Consider the following 26,232-nt stretch of genomic DNA (forward strand, 5'->3'; position numbering starts at 1 on the left):
TGAACATAAAATGTATGAAATTGTCAATTGATTTCAAGTTTGAAACATGAAAAAAAATCAACTATTTATTTCAGTAATTACTTAGTATTTGTATTATTCTATCAATACCTACTGAATAAAAATATAGTTTGCTCATGGTACCTTGGTGCACATCAATTAATCTTAAGACATGAACGTTTGTTTCTATAAATTTAAACTTAGATTCACTAGTGAATTATTTTGAATTACATTCTATTACATCTTAACGCCCCTCCCCCCAAAAATATATCAAGAAACTATGAGATAATCCAAATGATTTTTAACACCGTATAGAGTTGCGCCAGGATGTTGAATAACACTACTGATATAAGAGCCTATCTGCTATATTATAAATAATTGAGCTCCACCTGTAATATTTAATTACACTTTACATTTCAAAATAAAACTCATATCCATTAACTTTTTGCACGATCCTTTCAGTTAGCTGGAACTGTTAGAACATTTAAATGCTAACTAAGTTGGGTAAATCTACTTTAGTGCAATTGATTTAAGAAAAAAAAGCAAATTATATTATATTAGACTATTCAAACAATTTTATTCAGTCTCCTTTAACAGCTTGCATAACACACTTTCTTTATCATGGTGGCAAAGTTTTGATCTATACAGATGAAATTTGCCAAAAAATTAAGTCAACACAAAATACAAAAAGCATTATACACCTCAAATATCTCAAAGCTACCCTGAGCAGGACCAACAAACAAACTTTTATTATTCTTTGTGAATTTATATTGAAAAAAGAAGAAAAAGAAAACACACTGTACAAGCAGTTTTTCCTCTCAACAGCACAGACGAAATGTAGGAATGTAAACTGGTTAAGAAAAAAAACTCAACTAAACAGTATTATAGCCATCTCATGCTCATTTCTTCTTCTTCTTCTTCTTGGGAGGTCCCTGATCTGAATCGCTGCTGCTTCCAGAGCCTGAGCTATCTGTGGATGACGCTGACGATGAGGAGGAGGAAGAGGTGGATGAGCTTTCGTCGTCGTCGCTGTCACTGCTGCTGCTGGTGTCATTGTCCAAAGATGAGCTGGAGGAGTCGCTGCCGTCTGAAGATGAGTCACTGGATGAGCTGCCTGTAACGTCGCTGCTCCCGCTTGAGTCTTTACCCCTGAGAGTACGTTGGTGCCAAGTAAAGCAAACAGGTCAATACCAACAGTCGAACGGAACTGAAATCTGGACGCAGGTAGCAGGGGGATAAAGGTGCAACAGTATGAAATAGTTTGACATGATTATCATGACCAAGGTTGTCACAATTACTGGTATTGCCACAATATTACTGACACAAATCGCACTCACACAGAAGGAATTGCAACACATTTCATTTTGAATACATAAATATAAAATGAGCAATCCAGTGTACTTTTTGACATTCAGAACAGCTGAATTTTCATGCAACTCAAGCTCAAACATAAAACTTAAACCACCATTAATTAAATAATTGTCATTACAATACAGCGGTGGTTTCAGATACGTGTGCTTCAAACACCCACAAGAGAGTGGCAGCACACGTCACAATAGAGTCACATTGGTTTCCTTGCAGTGGTAGGACAGTTGTTGGCAGTAATGCCATTAAGCTATTTTGCAAACTGCCAATAGACCTAACAGAAGAACAAAAAGAAAGGACAATACATTTTCCAGTTGCATGTTATGTAGGGATCAAAACATCATTCCAGTTTTTCAAAACCCTCCATCCAGCCATCATCTGAGCCACTTGTCATCATAAGGGTCAGGGGTACACCCTGAACTGGTTGCCAGCCAATTGGAAGGCACAGAGACAAACAAACAGTTGCCCTCACAATCACACCTATGGGAAATGTAGAGTCTCCAAATAATGCATGTTTGAGGATGTGTGAGGAAACCGGAGATCCCGGTGAAAACCCCCATAGGCATGGGGAGAACATGCAAACTCCACCCAGACGGGGCCAGGATCTGAACCCTGGTCCCCTGAACTGCAAGGCAGAACCAGTCATCCCACCAACCCACCGTTTTGAAACCATTTTATACAAATATAATAATTACAGCTAAAAGATTCAAACATGTGAGATAAAAAAAATGAAATGTCACAAGTTTTATAAATTCTGACTGTCTGTGAATGTGTAGGCTTGAGTCCAGATCTCTGATTAGATGAGATAGCCAGGCGGTGGACCCACTGCTTGTGTGGGGGCGTGTAGGTGTGTGCATGTGTGTATCTGAACAGAAGCTGGCAGGTAGTTAGAGATGGTGAAGTTTCATGTTTTAGTTTTTGGTGTTGATAAATATAAATTGTGCAAGTCTAGCAGATGCTCCTTGGGGATGAGAGGCTTGTATTGGTCAACAACACGTGCAAGTGGTGCAGCGTGGTGAGATTACTACAGGGAGTGGACGAGTAATGTATGATATATAAAATAATAATTGGCCCAGGAGAATGCGACAACAAGTCACAACATGGGTCTCAAGTCTAAGTCATCTCCAAATTCATAAGTAACTCTTAAGTTTCAACCATTAGTCCTACAATTGCTGAAACAAATGTGACTCGAGTCAAGTCTTTACCTCAAACCAATTTATTTCAGTGGCTATTGTAGTTCGAAGCGTGTTGCTAACATGCACAACTTGAGTAAAAGAGTTAAGAGTTAAAGACATGGCTGCAAACACAAAGGAGCTTGTTCACAAACGCAGTCGCTGTAGCCAACTTAGCAACTTTTCAGACACCTTGTTTCCAAAAGGTGAGCTGCAAATTTAATTTCCATGAAAACAAAGACGAGTGGAATCCTTTTCACATTGTTTTGTATAACCCCTGTACAGCCTAGTATTTGAATTATGTTTTGATATTTTGTTTCTCTTGTGCAACTTACTTCTTAGTTTTCTTCTCGCTGGGGCTTTGTTGTCCTGGTCTGTAGGGGAAAAGAAAACAGCTTTTAGCTAATGTACAAGTTCCGGTAGCAGAGATGGACATCAATATGAGACAATACTGCCTTTGTATTGCAATTGCTGACACGAGGGAGGGTTTCCTTACCCACTGAAACTCCTCTGTTGATTCTCGGCTTCCTTCATCATTTTCTTCATCTCAACTGTCCTCGAGGGTCTGTGCACATATTTACGCTTCCCGGTGCATTCGTACGTCCAGTGTCCCATTTCCAAACACTTCTGACAACGCACGTGTTGTTTGTTTGCCTCCCTAAAGGTGACAATAAAAGAAAACTGCTTTGAATTAACATCCATCCATCTTTTGAGCCACTTATCTTCACACGGGTCGCAGGATGTGTGGTACACCCTCAACATATTTGTTTGTAATAATGTTCAACGGCAGTACAGTGCTAGCGCTTACTTGTGTGGGTTTTCTCTTCGTACACCAGCTTCCTCCCACATTTCAAACATGCATGCTAACCAAATAAGGGAGCGAAAGGGATCCAATTTTTTTGTTTGAACTTGTTTTAGATGCAGGGCAAGTGACGTTAAACAAGATAACATTTATTCACTTGACCCTTGGTAAATTTTCAATTCATAAATTTATACATCCATCCATCTTCTTACCCGCTTATCCTCACAAGGGTCGCGGGGATTGCTGTGGCCTATCCCAGCTGTCAACAGGCAGGAGGTGGGGTACACCCTGAACTGGTTGCCAGCCAATTACAGGGCACATCGAGACAAACCGCCGCACTCAAAATCACACCTAGGGGAAATTTGGAGTGTCCAATTAATGTTGCATGTTTTTTGGGATGTGGGAGGAAACCGGAGTGCATGGAGAAAACCCACCCAGGCACGGGGAGAACATGAAAACTCCACATGGGCGGGTCCGGTATTGAACCCGGGACCTCAGAACTGTGTAGCCATCACTTCTCCATGTGATCCACCATGCCCAATTCATAAATTCACATTTTTAAAAAGATATTTTACTCTAAAATGATTATCCATGCTTTTAAGTTTTTTTGCATTGAAAAGTTTACATATTGTTTGTTGAAAAGTCCTATAGTAAAAATACATCTTTTCCCTTACAACGATCGTAATGGAGCTTTCCGACTGGCGATCTTCAGCTCCGCCCCCCTTTGCGACAATTGCCATCTCCCGCAATCTTCCAAAATGGAGACTGAACAAAACAGGTATGAAGTGGATTCTCTTTCGCTTATACCCAGTAACATTGCGGTATGTTTTTTGCCAAATGCGCCAGACTTGTCCAAGAGGATTCTACAGAGAGGTCTCAACTATTTCACGCAAGGATATGTACACGGAATGAAGAATTTGGACGGAGCAGGACGCAATGTCAGTATTACAGCGAAACGTTGGCGATCGATACAAAAACGTTTGACGCCTCACACACTTCATATTGAAATCCAACAAGATAAAATAGTGGAATCGTACTGCGCATGTAAAGCAGGGTGAGAACTTTTTACTTGGAAAGATCACAAGTAATATCATTGTAGTCTTTAGAAGTGAGTGGGTGTATTCATTTGACTTGGCTCGTAATGGAACGCAGTGCTCTGTCTTAAAAGTCGGATGTGATACAAATAGGCAAATAGAGATTTCTCTTGCATGAGATGGCGCATTTACGTATCCCTAACCTGACTCTTCGGCATAAAACATGACACACTTCATTCGCCAGGCCAGTGATACACTAACAAAGTGAAAGTTGTTCTCCTGCAAATGTATAAAGCACTGATAATAATTCAATCAAACTCAGAGAAGTTACTTCTCCCTCACTTACCTTCGAACATACAGCCTTGTGTTTGTTGATATTGTCCACATTTAGTTGTACATGCGCTCTTCCGTGAGCCTTAATCCATTGTAGACACTTTCTCAACTGTGTTTTAGGCTTTGAAAAATTAATCAACCAGGCCCCTTGGAACCTAGCTGGATATCTTTCATCAGAATTGCACGTTTCCCAAGCGCATCTGAGGACCATTTTCTTCGTAACATTAACTTTTCAAACCGCACGCGACCAATAACCAGCAATGCTTGTGGGACATGACTACAAGAGGGGCTCGTCAAGCCAGGGGTTAAGACAATGCGGCTATCTGATTGGCTGTTGTTGTACGAGTGATTGACAGGTCGGAAAAGTCCATTACAATACTGATCAGTATAATTGTGACGATAATTTTGCCCATTTTGTATCCCCTATATATGTTTCCTCTTGCAGTTTTTCCCCAGAGTGAGCTAACAAGGACTAAAAAGGAACATGGTGGAATAGATTATAAAATCAAATGTTCATGAGAATGTACATGTATGCCTCTTACATTATTCTAAATTGTCAATTCCCTCTTATTTGAATAGAATAATACAGTATTGCCAATATTATCGAACCAAGAATAAAACAACATACATTATATATTACTTGTTATTGTAGGTCCAAAAGTACTTTGAAGCAGGCAATTTGACAGGGAATAAGTTTAAGCAATGTCTTTTCAGGCCTCGGCAAATGAAGTATGTACAAGTGTTTGAATAAGTTCCGGTATGATAATTCACCCAAACGAGATGCCGTCGCTGTAAGAACGCACACTTTTTAGATTGAGTTGGAAGAATGTGTCGTTTTTCGTTTAAACTATGTTTCAACAGACCGAAAGACGGCTACATTTGGAATCTGGTCGCGTTTTCCTTGAAATTAAACAATTTCGACAAAATATCAATTAGTGCACAAAACAAAAACATCCAAATGGTAAAATTATGTGAAAATGTTAGTATTCTGTGTAGCTAATATACTCACGCTTGTCGCCTGGCTATTATTCTGTGCATGGGAGTCGCCATTTTTGGGTTTACTTTTCTTGTTCGGTGGGAGAGAAAAAAAACTGGCACGTATTTTTAGCGACGGGGCGCCCTCTTTGACGAAAATTGGTTACTACAACTACTATTAAGTAATAAGGTCCTCACATGCTGCACACACGTTTTCTGGGTGTCATTTAATGTTTGCTGATTTTGGTGCTTCTCAATAAACCACAATACTGTAGCAGAATTAATTGTATTAAAGTGTTGAAATTCCAAAAGTGAAACTTATAAATTATACAAAAGCATTTAACACAACACTTTATAAAGGGTTATTCCAACCATCATTTCCATATGACAATGTTTCTTATTTAATGTTCTATAAGTTAGCTTTCTTGTGAGGATAAGGAGGTAAAAATGTATATGTGTGTGTGTATACTGTTTTGTCCATAACCTATTTCTTAAATGAAATTTTAATATGAATACAAAAATGGCAATCAAATATGACAATTTCTAAGCTATTATACTCCCACACTTTTACATATATAACTATTTTCTTCCTGCATGATTCTAATTCTGATGTTTAAAAGAGCTTTTACATGTTAATTTCAGATTTTGTTTTCATGAAATTATTCTACAGCTGTTTGTACTCACAACCACACTTGAGGGCAATTTAGAACCTCCAATTAATGGATGTTCTTGGACGACAGTGGAGTGCCCGGAAAAAACGCACATGGAGAACATGCAAACTCGACACAGGTGGGGCCGGGATTTGAACTCCAGTCCTCAGAACTGTGAGGCAGACGCTCTAACCAGTCAGTTACCGTGCCACCAATCCATATGATATTTTATTACATTCCATCATAACCACAGTTGAAAAAAAGTGCTGTCCATGAACATAAAAAGGTCCAACATGAAAACAAAACATGAATTATAATAATATGAAAAATTAAAAAATCATTTCGAAGTTTTAATCTACGAATAGTAACGACAAAACCTACGTAAAAATATTTCTACAAACTCGTTCTAGAAAGATTTGGAACGGAAAAGTTGCCACCCCTTTAGAAAGATCCAGAAATGATGTTTCTGGAAAGAGACAGATCTCGCGATAACTCGAGCGAGATTCGATCGAAACCACATTGAGACTGCAGGCAAGCAGCACAGATCAGAGACACCGACACCGACACCGGTTGGTCAACGGTGGGGATTATGACCACAGTAGCCCAATTTAAGGGAACCGACTTCGCTGGACTTTTTGTACAATCGTAGCTGTACCCGTATTGGATTCTCATTCAACCAACAATTTAAGTACGACAAAACCGAAGTTTGAAGGCTGAGATCGAAGATGTCTGTGGTGGGATTTGACTTAGGTTTTCAAAGCTGCTATGTAGCTGTAGCCCGAGCCGGTGGGATCGAGACAATCGCCAACGAGTTCAGCGACAGATGCACGCCGTAAGTTGCTGTCTCTCAGTTAAGTTTCGTGGTAATTATCATGGGAAATGCATTTTTATTGATAATTTGTCCCACTGCACGTGAAAGCAGCGCTTCCTCTGACTCGTTGCTATGAGCTAAACTTGATTTCCCTCAACCCTTCAAGAAAGCACACTGATTTAACATTTAAAAGACTTTTTTTTTTGTATTTTCAAATCTTGTAAGTGTTTCAACTCGCATCCTGTTCACATTGTGATCACGTTTGGACGCCCGGGCTAGCTTTGTTAGCCAAGATCATAGTTTTTTATTAACTGTAACAATCTAGAGGCTCAATTCAATAACCCTGTGATGTCGGGCGGGCGGCGCGGTTCCGTATACTGGTTTTGACTACCCCTGTCTGACTCAAGCACCGCCTCATCGGTGCGCTTTTGACGCAAACCGCGCTGCCAAGGTGACAAAAGCAGGCCCATGCTGGTTGGAAAATTCTAGTAATACTTTGGGAAACGATTTACTGTAAATATTCCATCTTTGCTTGAAAATGTATCACACAACATTTAAGCAAAAGCTTTATCATGAGAATCCTGCAGAATTTTCGAAAAAGGTTAAAATGAGATTTTAAAAACAAGAATATTACTGGTTATAAAAGAAAATTAAGTTTGTTAGTACTAAGTACAATTCCCTGTAATTACATAAGAACATGCGTATATAAAAAAAAACACCTCAAAAACGGTACACACAAGAAAAATTTAAAGGTGGATGCATTTAATGAGGAACAATGCTGCTAACTAAGCAACAAAGTACCATTTTAAATATTATCCTAAAATTAGGCGGCCATTCAAGCAATCAGATTGCCTCTAACAAAACAAATCTATGTAAATTCTGGTTTAGAATATATACATAATCTTTTTAAAGAGTTAATGTTTGAAAAAAATTTAACCAAATTTAAAGAAAAAAAGGGGGCATCAATGAGGAAACTCATGAATACAAACGAAGAAATGAGCCTCACAGTTCTGAGGACTGGGTGGAGTTTGCATGTTCTCCCCGTGCTCGAGTGGGTTTCCTCTGGGCACCCTGGGTTCCTCCCACACCCCAAAAACATACATTAACTGAAGAAAATTTCTCTTAGGTGTGATTGTGAGTGGGACTGTTGTCTCTACGGGCCCTGCGATTCGCTGGGAAGCAGTTTAGGGTGTATCTCACCTCCTGCCCGATGATAGCTCAGATCGGCTCCAGCACTCCCGTTACCCTTGTGAGGATATGTGGCTCAGGAAATGGATGGATGGATGGGAGAATGGACGAAGTAAACATCCATCTATCCATCCATTTTCTAAAACAGTAGATTGACCTAGCACCTGTAACCCTTGTTTCCTGAGTGACACATCACACATGCAACACTTGTTTGACTTTTGTGTTTGTCCCCAGTGACAAGTGTGCCTGGTGCAACACAAGTGGACCCGTACATACCACCTAACGAGTGTTGACAGGCCCGTGATCACGTGTTTATTTTTGTATGGTTTGTAGAAATACAAACATGCCGTAACCCCCACCCCTCTTATTACGGTTGATAGGTTCTACACCTACCCGATATAGTCAGACCTTATTAAAAAAAATGGAACAATGAACTGAGATATAGCCTGATTTCACTGTTACCGATATAACTTTAGCATGTCTAATTTTAACATAACTTGTGTTTTGAGGTCATTTGTCTCATTTGGACCACGGAATCGATCTATTGGTGCTGCTGCGAAGAGCCAGGTGAGCATACCCTCCGCCAAAAGCAACTACATACACATTGATCTATGCCGCCTTCATCCTTGGCTTCGTTTATCTAGGTGGTTACCAACTGTAAGAACACAGTTCAAGGCTTCAAGCGATTCCATGGCAGGGCCTTTTCTGATCCCTACGTCCAGTCGGCCAAGTCAAACCTAGTGTACGACCTTGCACAGATGCCCTCTGGATCCACTGGAATTAAGGTGAAACATGTTAAAGAACCTTTTTTTTTTTTTTTTTTTTTTAAAGTTTTATTTCATTTTGATCACATTTCTGTTGCACCAGTATGCAGTACTAATACTACAAAGGTACAGTGATATCTTGCCATAAAAAATGTAAACAATACCACATCTTTTTAGTAATGGGATTTCTGCAGTGTTTGGCAGATGGTCAACATCTGAAAAATATTCACTGTATTCTTATGTGGAAAGACACACAACAACAGTACAGCAAGCATGGAGGGACAAAACCTGAAGCAGTCATGGAAAACAAAAGTCCCATTTACAAATCACTACAACTCGTAACTTAACTAAAGGGAATTAATCCGTCATCTAAATCAAATATAACTAAACCGTCGTGTATGGTATATTTAAGCAACAACATTTTCAAACCAAGTAATTTAATCCGACAATCTGACTCACATGTAATGCGAAACAGCATGAAGGATCAAATGGAAATTAGCTTCAATGTTAGGCTGATTGTGTACTTAGCTCACATTGCCTGGGTATAATTGAATGCAGTGGTTCTAACCTTTATACCAAATACAAAGTTGACATTGCCCTCCTTCTCTTTTGCACTTCTGCTCTTTCATCGCTTGTATCTTTCTGTAGTGGTATACAAAAAAGGCCCCCAAAAAAATCATTGCCCATGGATTATATGTCGCACTAAAAAAAATGTTTTGACGTTCCTAACAAAGTATGTTGGGCCTGAGCTGGGAAATAACCCACGATAGTAAATCAGCCCATAAAAGGGTGAAATCATGTAGTTTGATCCAGGGATTTGATGTTCAGCGAGCTGAAGTCCCACACTCCCTTTTGTCCCATAGAATTTTTAGCAGACCGTCATGACGTTGAACGCTCACCAAAAAAACTTTCCAAATTTTAGGTGATGTATATGGAGGAGGAGAGGTTGTTCAGCGTGGAGCAGGTGGCCGGCATGCTGCTGACCAAGTTGAAGGAAACTGCAGAGAGTGACCTGAAGAAACCAGTGGCTGACTGCGTCATCTCTGTAAGGAACTAACCATGTAGCATTAAAAATATTCATATAGAGGGACCCTGACTTACAAACTTACCAACATAAGAGGTTCCTGTCGCTTGGGTGAATAATGTATTTTTTTTTTTATACCTGCCTGTATTCTTATTGCTTTTAGTATCTTGCATGATGAAGTAACAAAACCAAGCACACTTGCTAACATTACAATATACAATATTCTATTCTCCACTTAACGAGAGTGGTCCATTATCTTGCTGATCTTTCTAGAAATTACACTCACAAAAAACAAAAGCACATGTTCACATTACTTTTGCCTCCACAGGTTCCCTGCTATTTCACCGACACAGAGAGAAGGTCTGTCATGGACGCTGCCCAGATCGCCGGCCTCAACTGTCTGCGACTAATGAACGAGACCACAGCCGGTACACGGATACACGCTTTTCACCATATATGAGGACCCTTTATTATTAGTTGAGCCTTCAAAGTCAAAATCGCCCTTGATATGCTAGACCAGGGATCGGGAACTTTTTCGACAGAGAGAGCCATAAATGCCAAATATTTTAAAAAGTAATTTCAAACGAGCCATACAATATTTTAAAAACTAAATACAGGGGTATTTGCGCATTTATCTAAGACCAACAGTTTTAGAATGCAATAAGTCTCTGAATTATTTTAATAACATTGTTAAGCTGTTGCTAACCAATGATGACAAAAGTATTTCTTACCATTAATGCGACTTCTGGTGCTTTATACGTCTTTAGTTTAAGCTTCACGCAGGCGTTGAGACTGCCATCCATTAATCGTGAACATAATTCAATTTGATTTGCTATCATGATTGTACGATGGCGAATAATTCTTGCTGACAAAGGTGTGTCTTTTATTCATTTAATTGTCTTGTCTTTATGCGAAACTGTTGAAATGTTTATTTGGCAACATCGACTACGAATGTTTTGGCATACTCCGTACCTGTGAATTTAGACACATAGCAGAACCATCTCTCTCTACAAAGGCTGTCCATTCTTTTTAAAATCTTTGGTGGTACTCATATTTTTTTTTTGAGTGACCTTTCTCAACTAAAATGTGTTTCCATAATTGGTTGCTCCAACCGATCGTCGTTCCGACGCTTTTGCACTTGTGTGCATCGACTTCAATGGAAAACTACAGCAAGCCCACATGCATTGCATGCATGACAAATCACATGGACAGTATATCGTTATGAGGGCTCTGTGAGCCATATGGAACCATCAAAAGAGCCAGGTATGTATCACAAGCCATAGGTTCCCGACCCCTGTTCTAGATGGTACGACAGGAGTCTAAAATTTAGCAAAGTAACTGTGTACCCCAAAATCTTTTTCAGTGGACATGAGTTATTTTATGGGACTTATTCTAAAAGGGGAGTTCATTCAAATAGGCCCTAAGTGGATTGAGTTTGACTTTAGACATGCCACTCTAATATCTAGACTCATTTTGGGTTGTAGACAAAAACGTTAAATGTATTGGCCAAATGCCATTTGCCAGTATGAGTCACAGTCCTGTTTGTCACTCCAGTGTGACTTAATAATTTTATGAACAAGCTGAAACCTTAATTTATACTTTTCCCATTCACACCTCCATTCCAACAAACAACCAACAAGTCCCCCCTCACAAATCAATTGACAGTTTTTTTTCCCCTTGCTTTCAATGATTGAAGATACATATTTTTTGTGAATGCATACTTGGCAAAGTCCAGTCGAGGCAGCGGAATATTACAATGACGAGAAGAGACTTAACATCGCATGTGTGTATTGCAGTGACTCTGGCTTACGGCATCTACAAACAGGACCTCCCAGGTCCGGAAGAAAAGCCCAGGATTGTTGTGTTTGTTGATGTGGGCCACTCTGGTTATCAGGTGTCAGTTTGTGCCTTCAACACGGGAAAGCTTAAGGTGACTATTAATATATTGGAAGGGTATGATCACAGAGACATGCTTAGCCCTGAAATATTTACCACTCATCCTTCTAGATTCTGGCAACGGCATTTGACTCCGAGCTAGGCGGGAAGGACTTTGACGACATCCTAGTGAATCACTTCTGCGAGGACTTCGCCAAGAAGTACAAACTGGATGTCAGGTCCAAGCCTCGCGCATTAGTGCGTCTCTACCAGGAGTGTGAGAAGCTTAAAAAGCTGATGAGCGCCAACTCATCTGACCTGCCTCTCAACATTGAGTGTTTCATGAATGACATTGATGTGTCCAGTAAGCTCAACAGGTGTGATACAAAAATAGATAACAAAAAAAAACTTTGACATCATTATTCATAATAATTACATTTGGTTTTGTGTTCACAGAGGTCAGTTTGAGGAAAAGTGTGCGGCGCTGTTGGCCAAAGTGGAGGCTCCTCTGCGCAGCGTCATGGAACAAGCGAGTGAGTGCATGCCATTTGAATGGCGGCAGGATTGTCCATTGACAGTGGAACCTCCAAAGTCTCTTACAATCCTTTCTGTGGTTGAGATCAATTACATTCAGAATATTCGCTGCCACTAGCCTGCGTAAAACTTAATAACTGCACAGGCAAAGTTTTAAGCAATATGTAATCTTACATCTCAAATAGGTATGAGCAGAAACTTAGCAAAGTTACCAAGATGTTATAAATAAATAAAAACTTTGACATATAAGAATAGGTAATAAATGTGGGAACTTTATTTAATTAATACTTTTTTAAGATTAATTTTGGCTGTGACAAAAGCAATCCATTTGCATTCGGGGCGAGAGGCTGAGTAAACCAGGGTTTGGTCGGCAGTCAGTCATTTAGCACATATGGACAAGCTACCATTTTTACTCATGAGAGTGTAAATGTGTATAATACTCCTTTGATGCGGGGTAAAATAACACTCAAAGCCATTTTTTTCAAGAAAATTTGGATTGAACTTTAACGTTGAATACTTTTTAAAGCATCAAGAATTGAGATTCTATTGTACTGTGAGGGGAGAAGAAAGTAGTGAGACAAGTTGCCCCTTTTACCTCTGTCTAGAGTTGAGGAAAGAAGACGTGTACGCAGTAGAGATCGTTGGCGGAGCCTCCAGAATTCCCGCCATCAAAGAGCGCATCAGCAAATTCTTCGGCAAAGAGCTGAGCACCACACTGAATGCAGACGAGGCCGTGGTCAGGGGCTGTGCACTGCAGGTGCTGTACGCAACACATGGAAGTAGTGGGTCCTGACCTGTAGCCTGAATGACACTCTATTTAATCATTTTGAAAATGTCATCCTTTCTCCATGCAGTGTGCCATTTTGTCTCCGGCCTTTAAAGTCAGAGAGTTCTCCATCACAGACGTTGTCCCTTACTCCATCTCTATTAAATGGAACTCTGCAGCAGAGGAAGGACAGAGGTAAGAACTTGTTCATGTTTTGATCAAGTAGGGATGCATTCATTCGTTCATCTTCCGTACCACTTGTCCTCACTCATATTTGACCTTGTTCGCATTTGGCCAGCCTGTTGGACTAGTTGATAGTGTGTGGGTTAGTTACACGGTAGTCGTAGGTTTGAATCTCAGTGGACTTTCCATGTTATTCCAAAACATGCGTGTTGGGTTCAATTGAAGACCAAATTGTCCCTAGGTGTGAATGTGAACATGAATGGTTGTTGACTGGTGACCATTCTGGGTGTAGTCGGCCTCTTGCAGTTGTCTCACAATCTGTCATCTTTATTTTTGCCATGTATATCAAAAACACACAAGAAATTTGTTTCAGTTGTGACAGGCTCCAGTGAGTCCTTGACCCTACTGAGGACAAATGCAATATATGACAGATGGATGACTGATCTTGTGTTTGACTATTTTGTGAAACTAAGTACTCAACCGAAATACAGTAATAGCAATGAAACAAATGGCCACCATGAAACATTTAAATACCGTGTAATAAGTCTGTTGCTAATAGTTAGATGAGCAAACCTTGCTTGCTCTAGTGAGTTTTTTTTTTTAATTATTATTATGCTTTTGTCATTACTATGTATATGAACACATGTATATTCGTTACATCCATATATCTCTTATCCGAAGTTAGCGTCACGGGGGCAATAGCTTTAGCAGGGATTTTCTGATGTCCCTCTCCCAGCCACTTCATCCAGCTCCTCCAGCATGCGTTCCCAGGCTAGCCAAGAGACAGTCTCTCCACCGTGTTGTGGGTCATCCCCAGGGTCTCCTTCCAGTGGGACGTGCCTGCAGCACATCCCCAGGGAGGCGTCCAGGAGGCATCTGAATCAGGTGCCCCAGCCATCTTAAGGCCTTTAAATGTGGCGGAGCAGCGCCTCTACTTTGAGGGTCTCCTGGATGACCGAGCTTCTCACCCTATCCCTAAGGGAGAGCCCGGACACCCTGCAGAAGAAACACCTTTCAGCCAATTATATCCGGGATCTTGTTCTTTCAGGAATGACCCACAGCTTGTGACCATAGATGAGAGTAGGAAGGTAGATCCACGGGTAAATTGAGAGCTTCGCCTTTTGACTTAGCTCCTTCTTTACCACAACAGACTGATACAACGTGTGCATCACTGCAGACCCTGCACCAATCCACCTGTTGATCTCACGTTCCATTCTTCCCTCATTCGTGAAGACCCCAAGATACTTGAACTATGTTATGTGGGTCAGGATCTCATCCCCTACCCAAAGAGGCCGTGACACCTTTTTCTGACTGAGGACCACCATCTCAGATTTGGAGGTGGTGATTCTTATCCCAGCCGCTTCACACTCTGCTGCGAACCGCTCCAGTGAGAGTTGGAGATCACGGCTTGATGAAACCAACAGAACATAATCTGCAAAAAGCAGGGATGCAATACTGAGGCCACTAAACCGGACCCCTTCTACACCTCGCCTGAACCTAGAAATTCTGTCCATAAATGTTATGTACAGAACCGGTGACAAAAGGCAGCCATGGCGTGAAACCCTCGCCGGAAACAAGTTCGACTTACTGTTGGGAATCCGGACCAAACTCTTGACACTAGTCCTATAGGGATCGAGCAGTCTGTATCAGTGGGTTCGGTACCCCATACTCCTGAAGTACCTTCCTCAGAACTCCCCAAGGGATACGATTGAAAACCTTCCCCAACTCCACAAAACACATGTAGACTGGTTGGGGGAACTCCCATGCATCCTCGAGGACTCTGCCATGGCTGTGGAGCTGGTCCTCTGTTCCACAGCCAGGACAAAAACCACATTGTTTTTCCTGAATCCAAGCTTCGACTTTCCGGTGGACCCTCCTCTCCCGCAACCCTGAATAACCTGACCAGAAAGGCTGAGGAGTGTGATTTCCCCTGTAATTGAACCACATCTTCCGGTCTTCTATCTTAAAAAGCCCCTTTTCTTCCTCATGGGAAGCCGTGCCTGTGGAATTGAGGAGGTCTTCGAAATATTCTCCCCACTGACTCACAGCGTTCCAAGTCGAGGTCTGTAGTGCCCATCCCCACTATACACAGTGATGATAGTGAACTGCTCCCCCCTCCTGAGAATACTGGATGGTTGGACCAGAATTTCCATGAAGCTGTCCAGAGGTGATTCTCCGTGGCCTCACCCAACTGCTCCCATGACTGAGGTTTTGCTTCAGCAACCACCAAAACTGCATCCCGCTTGACTAATTGGTATCCATCAGCTGCCTCAGGAGTCCCACAGGTAAAAAAGGCCTGATAGGACTCCTTCTGGAGCTTCACGGCATCACTTACGGTTGGCATGCATATGTTACATAGATACAAATAAAAGGGAAAACTTAAAAGAATTCAGAAGTCCCATCTTTTTTTTTTTTTTATATAATCTTTGTCCTTTTATCAGGTTTGCAAGAACTTGGGTTGAACATGTCCAGGATGTGCTTTCTCAAGCTGTTTTAGTTTGTGTTATACACTTGGAATTTGAGATGAGAAAAGCTTTACTATGATTTGATTGTGAACATATGTCATTTAAATGTGGAGAAAAAAAAAGAGTAACTGATTGATTTTTGGAGACGTCTTGCACCTTGCTTCTCTTCCCCATTGGAATCTTCCTGATTGGTCCCTTTATTTATTTACTTATTTTCAAACTTATTCATTATATTAGCCATAATGTCAACTTCCCAGTTAACATGGCTATTTGACTTCCAAAACAGTCCACTGCAGTGATTAATTATTCACTCTTATGTGCCCTCTTGCGAGATGCTCATCGCTCGCCCACATTTTGCCAACAGTAACTGGATGTTTTGCTCATTGAACCACAATTTCATTATCAATTATAAAGCAAACTGTTGTTTTCTAAAGACAGCACATATGCTTTAAGATACTTCCTTTCTGCTGCCTTGCAGAGGTCGTTTTGCTTGCTTAAGACCCACAAATGCACTTCCAGCAGTGTGAGAAAGCTCATTTATCCAATCATCAGTCATGAATTGAGCCAGAACATAGCGCAACTCTGGTTCCGAAATGCTCAGAAATTTGTCCAAAAATAAATGGAAGTCAAATTCCTCAAGTCCTCTGAGTTTGGCAGGTGGTGAAAATTTTTGCACAAGACACAGCCGTTTTGTTGTTCAGACACTTTTCCCGAGATGAGTGGGTGTAAAGCATTCACAAAGTGGGCAGATTCTTGAATAACGTCATTAAAAGTCCACCGTTTTTCCGGTTTTGTGTTCAAAAGCTTTTCCATTCAATTGACAAACCGCATAAAAGCCAAACTTAAACTGGGCCACAGTATGAACTCTATGCCAAAAATAGTGGAACGTTTAGGACTTTGATGGAAGGGGGCCTTGAACAGTACAAAGTGGGAGGCAAGCAAATTAAGATAAACCTGTTTTTTGTTTGAATTAAGTTCTTTGGCTTGACTTTGACTTGAAATGTTCAAGTTGAGTGTTTGGTTGAGCAACTACATTTGTGCTTTCATGCACGTGCATAAGATGTGAAGTAGTATATTGTAGTTATTTCTGCTTTATCCTTCAGACCCCTTCAATAGAATAAACCGTCTGTCTTTTGACATTCTATTATTTTAACTTTCTTCCTGTATTGTCCTCTACAGCGATTGTGAAGTTTTCCCAAAGAATCATGCGGCTCCCTTCTCCAAAGTGTTGACCTTCTATCGGAAGGAGGCCTTTGTCCTTGAAGCGTACTACAAAAACCCCAAGGAGTTGTCATACCCCAACACCTCCATAGGTACGGTGTATCTACTACTTGAAAAATCACATGTATATGAATAGGATATTTGTCTGGGTAAGTTTAAATATGTCTGGAAATGTCATTACGTTTTTACGTAATTTGTCTGCTGTACCAGTTGAAATCAAAAGTGGAATGAAATCATTTTGTGATGCCTGATTGACTTCAAAGTTTTGTTTTAGTGTTTGATGCTATGTTTTTAATGGGTTTAACTCCAAATGTTACCATATTCATAACACTCTTCAGGCAATTAGGGGCCTATTAGGGATCTCTTAAGATCCAAAGTACAATGCAAAGTTTTGAACAAAAAACACTTGATGTGATGGCACCTACATTCAACTGGTTTATATTTGTAAATACAGTAAAGCCTCCCTGCTGTCAGTTTTTAAATGCATACACTTTTGATGGTAAAGATATATTCTTGAGGTTAACCATTTGAATCTTTGTGTGTCAGGTATGGAGTGTAGTTATGAACTGGTTTTCCACCTCACTCTCCCCCACAGGGCAGTTCCTGATCCAAAACGTGGTCCCTCAGTCGTCTGGAGAAAGTGCCAAGGTGAAGGTCAAAGTTCGAGTCAACATTCACGGCGTGTTCAGCGTGTCCAGCGCCTCCCTAGTAGAGGTGCTGAAAGCGACAGATGGAGAGGAGCCCATGGAAACTGATCAGACGGTGAAGGATGAGGAGGTATGCACAGTGTTAATTTGGACTTCAGGCAGAAAGGTTTTTTTTTTTTTAAACAGATATCCCACAAAATTGCCTCGTTTAAAGCCTTTAGTACATACATCTGCACTTTCACACAGCAAACCAGCTCATGCTGGAATACAATGTTTCCCTTCAAGATCATAGTCAATATTCGTGCCCTCGCTATAATAACATTTTTGGGGGGGAGTGATTGATTTTTACTGGCTTTTAGTTTTAGTTTTTTACTTTTTCCTCGCTCTGCGGGAGACAGGGACAGAGCCCTTGTGTGAATAGCGAAAATCAGCATGTAATTGATGCCCACCAAAAAGATTTGTAATTACCTTTGAATGCCACAGGATTTCAGCAGGCAAAACACATTTTCTTTGAGGCAAGACAAGCACTTCAGCATAAAAACAAAATCAATATATCATTAAAAAAAAAAGATAAAACCTTTAAAATATTTTTGATGAGAAAATAGCTACAGATCTAATATTTAGAGAAACAGTTATGGAATAATTAGATGGATTTAAAAAAATATTAAACAGTGGCGCATACCATCACTTTGTGTTACGTTGTGCTGGTCATGCTTGTGTGGGCTTTGGCCTTCTGGGTGGAATAAAAGTCAGACATACAGATGTACTACTGTACAGAGAGCAGAGCAAATATGCATGTGCTACTTCACCATTTGTGTTCGACTATCCAAAGGTCACAGCTCAACAACCCTTTTGTTTCAACACATGACGTCATTTGAAGTTGACGGTACAGAAAATGTACTAACCTAAATTGATGTCGATTCAGTTAGTTATTGACCTGTAACATTTCAGGAAATAGCCAAAACTCTTGTTTTCTAAGTCAAAGATGTTTGCAGTTTTCTTATTTTGATGAAACACAAAGATAATCTCTCGTTTATTATTCTAATTGTATATAAATTTTAGTATTTACAGATTTATTATTATAATAAAGATAATTACAAATATTTACTGTGGAAAGTGTAATTCCAAGGATTTGGACAATTTTAAGCTAAACAGGGTTGCTAAATAATTACTTGATTATCAAACTAGTTTTTTATTTGATTATCAATGAATCGTTGCACTGCTCATGTGTATAAAGCACTTGGGAGTGATAAAGTGATGTTATTTATTTATCTTTAAATGGTCTTTCTATATCAACTTTATTATGGCTACCATTGGTACAACCTCAGAAGGAAGAATATTGCCTGTTCAACTTTGGCCCCTCTGGTCCATGTTGTGCCATTTAACAGAAGAGTGACACGAAAAAGTGTTGAAAAAAGGTAGCTTTTCGAGGCAGTGTAAAAATGGCTAGACTCTTATTCGGATTACTTTCACACAGTTTTGCTGCTCACACCTTACCTTGACATTCAGTTTTGTCATCTCTATGGAATGTAGCACGCTTGTACAAGGAGTTCCTGTTGTTTCTCTGTCATTGTGGTCGTAACCATGTGTTGGACAACCTACTTTCAAAATGTCATGTATCATAAATTACAACCTAGTGTCAATTGACAGTAATTACAGGGGGTCCTGCGTTTCAACAGCCCCAGGATACAAAGTGTTCAAAATGAACTAATCCATTAGCATAAGAATGCCGTCACACTGCACAAGAAGGCTGAAAATTTTCATACAAATATTTACTGTAATTGTGATTTTTGCAACCTAACATGGCGCTCCAAAGTCACAGAGAGAGGAGTAATCCATACATGTTGCTGATCATTAGACAACTGTTTTTGCTCCCAAGAGGAATGATATTCAGAAGAAAGTCACGTGACTCAAATTGTCTCTGATGTAATTGGCAGGAAATTATTAGGAAAGACCACTATTTTCTGCTATTTCTGCCTCTGTAACTCATTCCTCCCTACACTGGAGGAGTTGTCCTAGAATGAAGCAGACGCCATCCAAAATGAACGCCAAAATGGTATATTTCATTGTTACATTATGTTCGCGTGTTGTTTTTATGTTGTCGTATCAGAGCAAAATGCAAGTAGACCAGGAAGATCAAAAAGCAGTGCCAGGTGGAGACAAGAAAGGTGACGCAGAGGAAATGGAGGTAAATGTTATTTTCTTCACGCTTTGTGAAAATTCATTTCAAATAAAATGTAATTGGTACTGTACAGTTTGTTTCTTCTCTCTACCTTTGTTTTAACATCATTTCATTGTTTCAATCTCTCAACGGAATATCATTCCATCAAAGAACAAAAAGTACATCAGTTTGGAGAGGCTTGTTTGTGATTGTTGAAGTCATTGCACAATGACTAAACTAAGCGTTAAAGATTGTCAGATGGTTCATACAATGTACAGCCTCTAAAGGGCACAGCATTTGGGCCAGGAGTTGTCAAACTTTGAATTTGAAATTAACTTGTTGGCTATTGATTAATGCAAAGGGCATCAGTTTGAAAAACACTTCTGAAATAACAAATGTGCTCAAATTTAAGTAATATGTTATTCAAATGTAATTCTTTTATGTAAAGACACTGATTCACAGTTATTAGTAAATGGATATCAATATCCATCCATTTTCTGAGCTGCTTATCCTCACGATGGTCGTGGGAGTGCTGGAGCTTATCCCAGCTGTCATTGGGGGGGAGGTGGGTTACACCCTGAACTGGTTGCCAGCCAATCGCAGGGCACATGGACACCGACAACAGTCGCGCTCACAATCACCCGTTGGGGCAATCTAGAGTCAGAGTCAGAGTCTATGAACGCATGTTTTTGGGATGTGTGAGGTAACCAGAGTGCCTGAAGAAAAGCCAGGCAGGCATGGAGAGGAGATGCAAACTCCACACAGGCGGGGTTAGGATTTGAACCCCCACTCCTCATAACTATGAGACCAATGCTCTACAGCTGCTCCACCCTGCCGCCTGATACCAATATGCATTGCTTTATTTCTATAAAGCTTGACCATTTTCTACATTTTTATATGAATACTTGAACATTTCTCGAGTCACAATGTCCCTTCACCAGTGACGTTTCCCACGGGCTACTTGTGTGCTATTTGGTGAGGTGGGGGCTACCTGGTTCCCACGGGTACCATGTTGGTGACGTTTGTTGTGATAAGCTGTGATCTGCAAGCCTTAAACAACTTTCCACTCCTGATTTTCAGATGGCGACGGAGGAAGGCAGCAAACAAGAAAAGAAGAACGAGCCTCAGGCAAAGAAGCTGAAAGTGAAAACAAAGACAGTGGAGCTACCCATCGAGACCAATTTGCACTGGCAGCTGTCCACTGATGTGATAAATATGTTTGTGGAGAATGAGGTAATGTTCTAAAAATCACTGAGCATGTCCAGCATGTGCTCATAGTTTTGCCAACTGTTTCTCTTTTTTTTTTATTTGTTTTTTTAAATCTAAGGACCAGCAGAATGTTACCTTAATGTGTTTGAATTACCTCTAGAGTGGAACCTGTGACACTGGTTGACTTCCAAGTATATATAATTTTAAGTGTTCTACAGGAAACTATTTAAAGTTGATTTAGTAAGGCTTACCCTCCCATCGTAAAACTCTTTACTATAAAATGTTTTTTTTTTCTTTTTTAAATATTAAAGAACAGAGTGGGTCATACTTCAACCACCCCTGCTTTTAATCCTCAGGAGCCTTAAATCTCATGAGATTGTCTTAAATCACACATGATAATTGATGGTTATTTTTCTGTAAAAGTGTATTACTTTGATTACAGTGGAATAGAAAGCTTTTTTTCGTCCATGTATGACACAAGACACAACGGAATTGGATAAAAGGGGAGGTCCACTCTATGTCCACTGACTTTGCTGTTTGGCTATGTCACCTAAATTCTTTTCAAGCAAACTTTTACACTGGTCACATTTGATTGTCGACGTGCCTCCAGGGCAAGATGATAATGCAAGACAAGTTGGAGAAGGAGAGGAACGACTCAAAAAACAACGTGGAAGAGTATGTGTATGACATGAGAGACAAGTTGTTTGGCCCCTTGGAGAAGTTTGTCAATGAAGCAGTGAGAATTTTTTTTGTTTTTTTAAAACGGCAATTGTTTCATTCCAATTTTCCAGCCTTAACATTTGCTCTTTGTGTATATCACGTTACGCAGGATCGTGACTCATTCTCATTAAAACTTGAGGACACAGAGACTTGGCTGTATGAGGATGGAGAGGACCAACAGAAGCAGGTTTACATTGATAAACTGGCAGAACTGAAGGTACCTGTTATTGAAAGTATTTATCCTTACTGATATTGTTAGCATTGGTACATATTTAAAAAGGTTAGTTGATACATTGTTTAAATTTTAATTCATCCATCTTTACCACCCACAGATAATTGGACAACCTATTGTAGAGAGAGCTGCGGAAGCTGAGGAGCGGCCGAGAGCATTTGAGGAGCTGGGCAGGCAAATCCAAATGTACATGAAGATCATCAACGCCTACAAGGCAAAGGTAACAACCAATTAGGACTCGAGGATAAATCAATTTAATTTAGTTTTAAAGAGTTTTTTTTTTTTTTTTTTTTTTTTTGCACATCCATATTTCAAAATGTGTCTCCACTGACATGGACTGCTTACACTAACATGGCTGCAAACAATTGAGCTAATTTACAAAAGCGCAGTAAGTGTTGCAAACTTGGTTCCATCTAGACACTTTTCCAACACATTCTAAAGACTATTTTTCCAAGAGCTTAATTCTCGCTAAGAAACAATAATTTCACAAAATTTTGCGAAGGAGACCAGTCAGAGATTTACAAAAACATGCCCATTTTTTAGATTGCAAAGGAGTGAGTTATGCATTAGGACAGTAATAATACAGTATTGAAACTGCCAATTGTGATACTCCCAGACACAAACCTGTGTCATATTTGAAAGGGCAGAACAACACCCCTTCCAACTTGCAAAATGTGTGCCTCCAATCAGAGGCAGCCATATGACGGTCACATTGTTACCAAACATAATCTAATGAAGTAAGCCTAGATTGCAAGATATTGTAATGCTGAATGACATCATCTTCCAAACAGGATGAAGAGTATGCACACCTAGACGAGCTGGAAGTGACCTGTGTGGAGAAGCAGGTGAACGACGCCATGGCATGGATGAATAACAAGATGAATCTGCAAAACAATCAGGATCTCACACGGGACCCAGTGGTCAAAGTCAGCGAGATACGCGCCAAGTCGAAGGTACTGAAGCCACGGCCACGTTTCATACACAGCCGAACCTCCAAATGTGGAATACATTCGGTTCCATGCAGTGATGCTGGTTGACTTCCAAGTTGTTCTTATTTCAAAACAGTGAAATAATTCATTTTAGGCTTGAATAATGTTTTAAGTAACATGAGCACATTCCTAACTATCTGAAAAGTACACAGTGCTTTTATTGTCAATGCTTCAATGTGTAACGTACAGAGACTTGAAATTATGGTACTCAATGGCCCAGTGGTGCCGCGAGATGCAAATTACCTGACTTTTTGAGATACAGGGCATCGTTGGGCCAATTTATTTGTCTGACTTGCAAGCACAAACTTGAGATGTGAGCGCTGTTTGTCTGCAGTGACATAGAATTTGTAAATTCTAAAACAAAACTGAACATTTTTCTTTTACACACGCTTCTCTCTTGGATCACCCTGATTGCTCTGTAGTAAGTGGGGAAAAAAAAATCTCATAATCCTGCGATAGCGACTACTTAGTGATAGAAGTGATTTCAAAAAATCTGTCATGCAGTGAACTACAATATAGCAAGGGAGGACTGTATGCCTGTAAATCTTATCTCTTGTTATTCCTCCTCAGTTTGCGTTAAGATATTTGTAAAGAAATTATTACAGCCACACCAGCGCTATTAGGTTGCCCACCTATGGTGTTTTGCAGTCTGAGTGGCAATAAACAGCCTCTTTTCTTGAATATGTTTTCAATATCTGACAAACTACTGCTGGCGAAGTGACTTAATTTCAATACCTTCGTTATACAATGCTTGTTGGAAATTTTTTCACACAAGTCAAAGCAACAAATTGCCCTGGCAACAACTTGTATCTCACTATCTTGTGTCGCCACTGTATTAAAATGCCCAAACAAATGATACAGACTAATATCTTTGCCTTTAATCCTACCATAATTACTGCTGCACAGGACCTTTACTCTGCGTGCAACTCTGTGCTGTCGAAGCCGAAGCCCAAGGTGGACCCGCCGAAGGAGAAGACCGACAATGGGCCCACCAACGGGCAGGAGGAAACAACAGAGGGCGAGCCTTCCGACTCTGACAAAATCCCACCCGCAGGCACAGAGCAAAGAACGGCGGAGAACAAGCCTCCTGAAATGGACATTGACTAACTTTGTGCGCTATTTGCCCTGATTACGTTGCACTTGCGAGGATGCAACAGCGTTCCCTTATCAGTACGACTCATCGACTTGTTCTATTTCTTCATGACTACAAACTACATCTGTAATGTTCACACTGGGTTACATGAATATGTTTGCAGTAGACCTTGTCAAGAGGCAAGTTGAAGAATCTGAATTGAGTTTGACATCACATGCATTTTTATGAACTTTAAAGTGTTGAATGTTTTTTTTTTTGTATTCAGATTTAAAAGGACAGGCGCAGTAATTCATCTGCTGTATGGCCTTTCTCATTCAGTTACAGTAAAAGAATCCTAAGTTGGTTTTTTTTCTACATAAGGCTTGCCCAGGTGCTGCTGCTGTTCCTACGTAATTAAAAAAGCAAAACGTAAACGTCATTCAAAAGGTGAGGTTTTTCATTCTTTCAAGATGAAAATAAAACTGGATAATGGTGTTGATACTTTCATTCCAATCACCACTACTTCAAAAGTGCTTGTCTACCCCCCTGCTCCCACAATTTTAAGAAGAGTTAAACAATGACTTCAAAAACATTTGTCTAGCTGAAATTAAAGGCAACACTGCCAGCAGTGTAAATGAATGGGTCTGAAGTAAATGTAAGCCTCTAAAAAGACTGCATAAATTTATATATTTCCACAGAAATTTGAATATCAACCAAAATTTGATAGATTTCAGTTCAATTTAGAAACGTTCACTACATAGAAATATATATAAAAGCATTAGTACCTTGCAGGGGACCGAATTTTACTGTACAAAGAATGATGTAAGTAATCCAACTTAAAACTTAGTAAAAGATGGGCATCTTAGAAGTATTCTGTGCATCTAATGCATTTTAATAAATTAACCTGTCTACCGTATTCTAATTTATAAGAGGAGCACCTCTAACATGGAAGTCATTCTTGGCAACTGGGAAAATAAGAGTCATCTCAGATCACTTTTAAGCTTCAGAACTTGTATTGACAGAGCTAAATAATATCATTAAGGTAGACCAAACTGAATTCAATTGATTCAATTCACTTGTACAGTATTATTTTCTAATCCACGCGAGTTCCCTGCAATGGGCTCGTGGGCCTGCGACTTTAAATCTAGACCGGGTCCCAAGCCAGCCGACGCAACCACTGATCTCCAAAAAAAAAAAAAAAAAAAAAAAGACTAGATAGGGCATACACATGAGCGGTATGTAGATTGGTTGAAGCCAGTTGGCCGCCATCTTTGTACTCCCAAAAAAATGTTAAGAATAATGTTTACAGGTTGGCTTATGGCGGGGTTTTTCTCAGTTTGGCATGTAGAATTCAAACTGTTCGTGTGAACGTGACATTTTTTTCAGTTCTGATAACATGAAGGATTTTTAATTCGACTTGGTATGCCAAAAAGGCTAAGTGCAAAGTAAAGACATAATACCGTGACTACCAAGAAACCTTGCATATCACCTAGGGCCTGATTTCTGTGACACGTTAACTTTTCCCAAAATACACTGTGAAGCACTAGCATCATAACATAGCAAAAAGCTTTGTCATTAAAAACATTACATTTTAAGTCAATCAAGTTAGGTACATTTTTGGAAATAAGGACTCGCAACGGGAAAATACATGCTTAACACATTTTTCATTTATCTCTGCGACGTCCTATTTCAGACAGAAAATTTGAACTTGTTTCCTCGTATTTGAAAATGAAATTCAATTTACAGAGTTCTGTATTACGAAATTCAGAAATTTCACAGAAAATGTGTTTTCTTGTTTATCTACTGATGAAATTTGGGAAAATATTTACATCACTTTTTCGCCCCCAAAAAAACGTCGGCCTACAAAGGTGAAGCAGAGAGTTAACAGTGAACAACAACAACTGTAAACAAAACTTTGTTAAAGTGAATTAAGATAATCAGAAAAAAAAAAACCTTTACAAACAACTTCAACAGTGTCAAAGTTAATCTTTCTAATTTACCTGTGGAATGTTATCTCAGAGCCACGACTCTGGCGATTATCGC

General features: G+C 39.9%; 2 protein-coding genes across 6 annotated transcripts; one reads left to right on the forward strand and one right to left on the reverse strand.

The window, feature by feature from the left end:
- Positions 1-704: 704 nt before the first annotated feature.
- zcchc10 (zinc finger, CCHC domain containing 10) lies at positions 705-6,532 on the reverse strand. Of its 5 annotated transcripts, none has more exons than XM_061803210.1 (4): positions 6,363-6,532; positions 3,031-3,215; positions 2,870-2,908; positions 705-1,146 (listed from the first exon to the last, which is right to left on the reverse strand). In XM_061803210.1, the coding sequence occupies exons 1-4, from the start codon at positions 6,450-6,452 to the stop codon at positions 897-899; spliced, it is 564 nt and encodes a 187-aa protein (XP_061659194.1). In that variant the 5' UTR covers positions 6,453-6,532; the 3' UTR covers positions 705-896. The 5 variants fall into 5 exon arrangements, with proteins under 5 accessions (XP_061659194.1, XP_061659198.1, XP_061659196.1 ...); XM_061803214.1 differs by having other exon boundaries at positions 3,031-3,192; positions 6,363-6,528; XM_061803212.1 differs by lacking the exon at positions 6,363-6,532 and adding an exon at positions 5,713-5,859 and having other exon boundaries at positions 3,031-3,192.
- Positions 6,533-6,823: 291 nt separating this feature from the next.
- hspa4a (heat shock protein 4a) lies at positions 6,824-24,696 on the forward strand. The gene is made up of 19 exons (XM_061803209.1): positions 6,824-7,160; positions 8,837-8,894; positions 8,972-9,112; positions 10,014-10,136; positions 10,444-10,543; positions 11,912-12,045; positions 12,123-12,367; positions 12,447-12,523; positions 13,130-13,281; positions 13,379-13,485; positions 17,118-17,251; positions 17,755-17,936; positions 19,917-19,994; positions 21,048-21,200; positions 21,787-21,912; positions 22,006-22,113; positions 22,229-22,348; positions 22,920-23,081; positions 24,024-24,696. Exons 1-19 carry the CDS (start codon positions 7,054-7,056, stop codon positions 24,222-24,224), a joined length of 2,508 nt encoding a protein of 835 aa, XP_061659193.1. The 5' UTR covers positions 6,824-7,053; the 3' UTR covers positions 24,225-24,696.
- The last annotated feature ends 1,536 nt before the right edge of the window (positions 24,697-26,232 follow it).

The sequence above is a fragment of the Syngnathoides biaculeatus genome, chromosome 18 (assembly GCF_019802595.1).
Source record: "Syngnathoides biaculeatus isolate LvHL_M chromosome 18, ASM1980259v1, whole genome shotgun sequence".
NCBI classification, from domain to species: domain Eukaryota; kingdom Metazoa; phylum Chordata; class Actinopteri; order Syngnathiformes; family Syngnathidae; genus Syngnathoides; species Syngnathoides biaculeatus.

What these genes read in the sequence shown, in the direction of transcription:
- zcchc10 (XM_061803210.1), bottom strand. Translation starts at nt 6,452, where the DNA reads ATGTTCTCCATGTGCGTTTTTTCCGGGCACTCCACTGTCGTCCAAGAA. An exon ending in AATTGCCCTCAAGTGTGGTT is followed by an intron (nt 3,216 to 6,362) that starts GTGAGTACAAAC and finishes AATTCAAAGCAG; the next exon opens with TTTTCTTTTATTGTCACCTT. An exon ending in AGCGAGAAGAAAACTAAGAA is followed by an intron (nt 1,147 to 2,869) that starts GTAAGTTGCACA and finishes ACGTACTCTCAG; the next exon opens with GGGTAAAGACTCAAGCGGGA.
- hspa4a (XM_061803209.1), top strand. Translation starts at nt 7,054, where the DNA reads ATGTCTGTGGTGGGATTTGACTTAGGTTTTCAAAGCTGCTATGTAGCT. An exon ending in TCAACACGGGAAAGCTTAAG is followed by an intron (nt 12,046 to 12,122) that starts GTGACTATTAAT and finishes TCATCCTTCTAG; the next exon opens with ATTCTGGCAACGGCATTTGA. An exon ending in ATATGTTTGTGGAGAATGAG is followed by an intron (nt 21,201 to 21,786) that starts GTAATGTTCTAA and finishes ACGTGCCTCCAG; the next exon opens with GGCAAGATGATAATGCAAGA.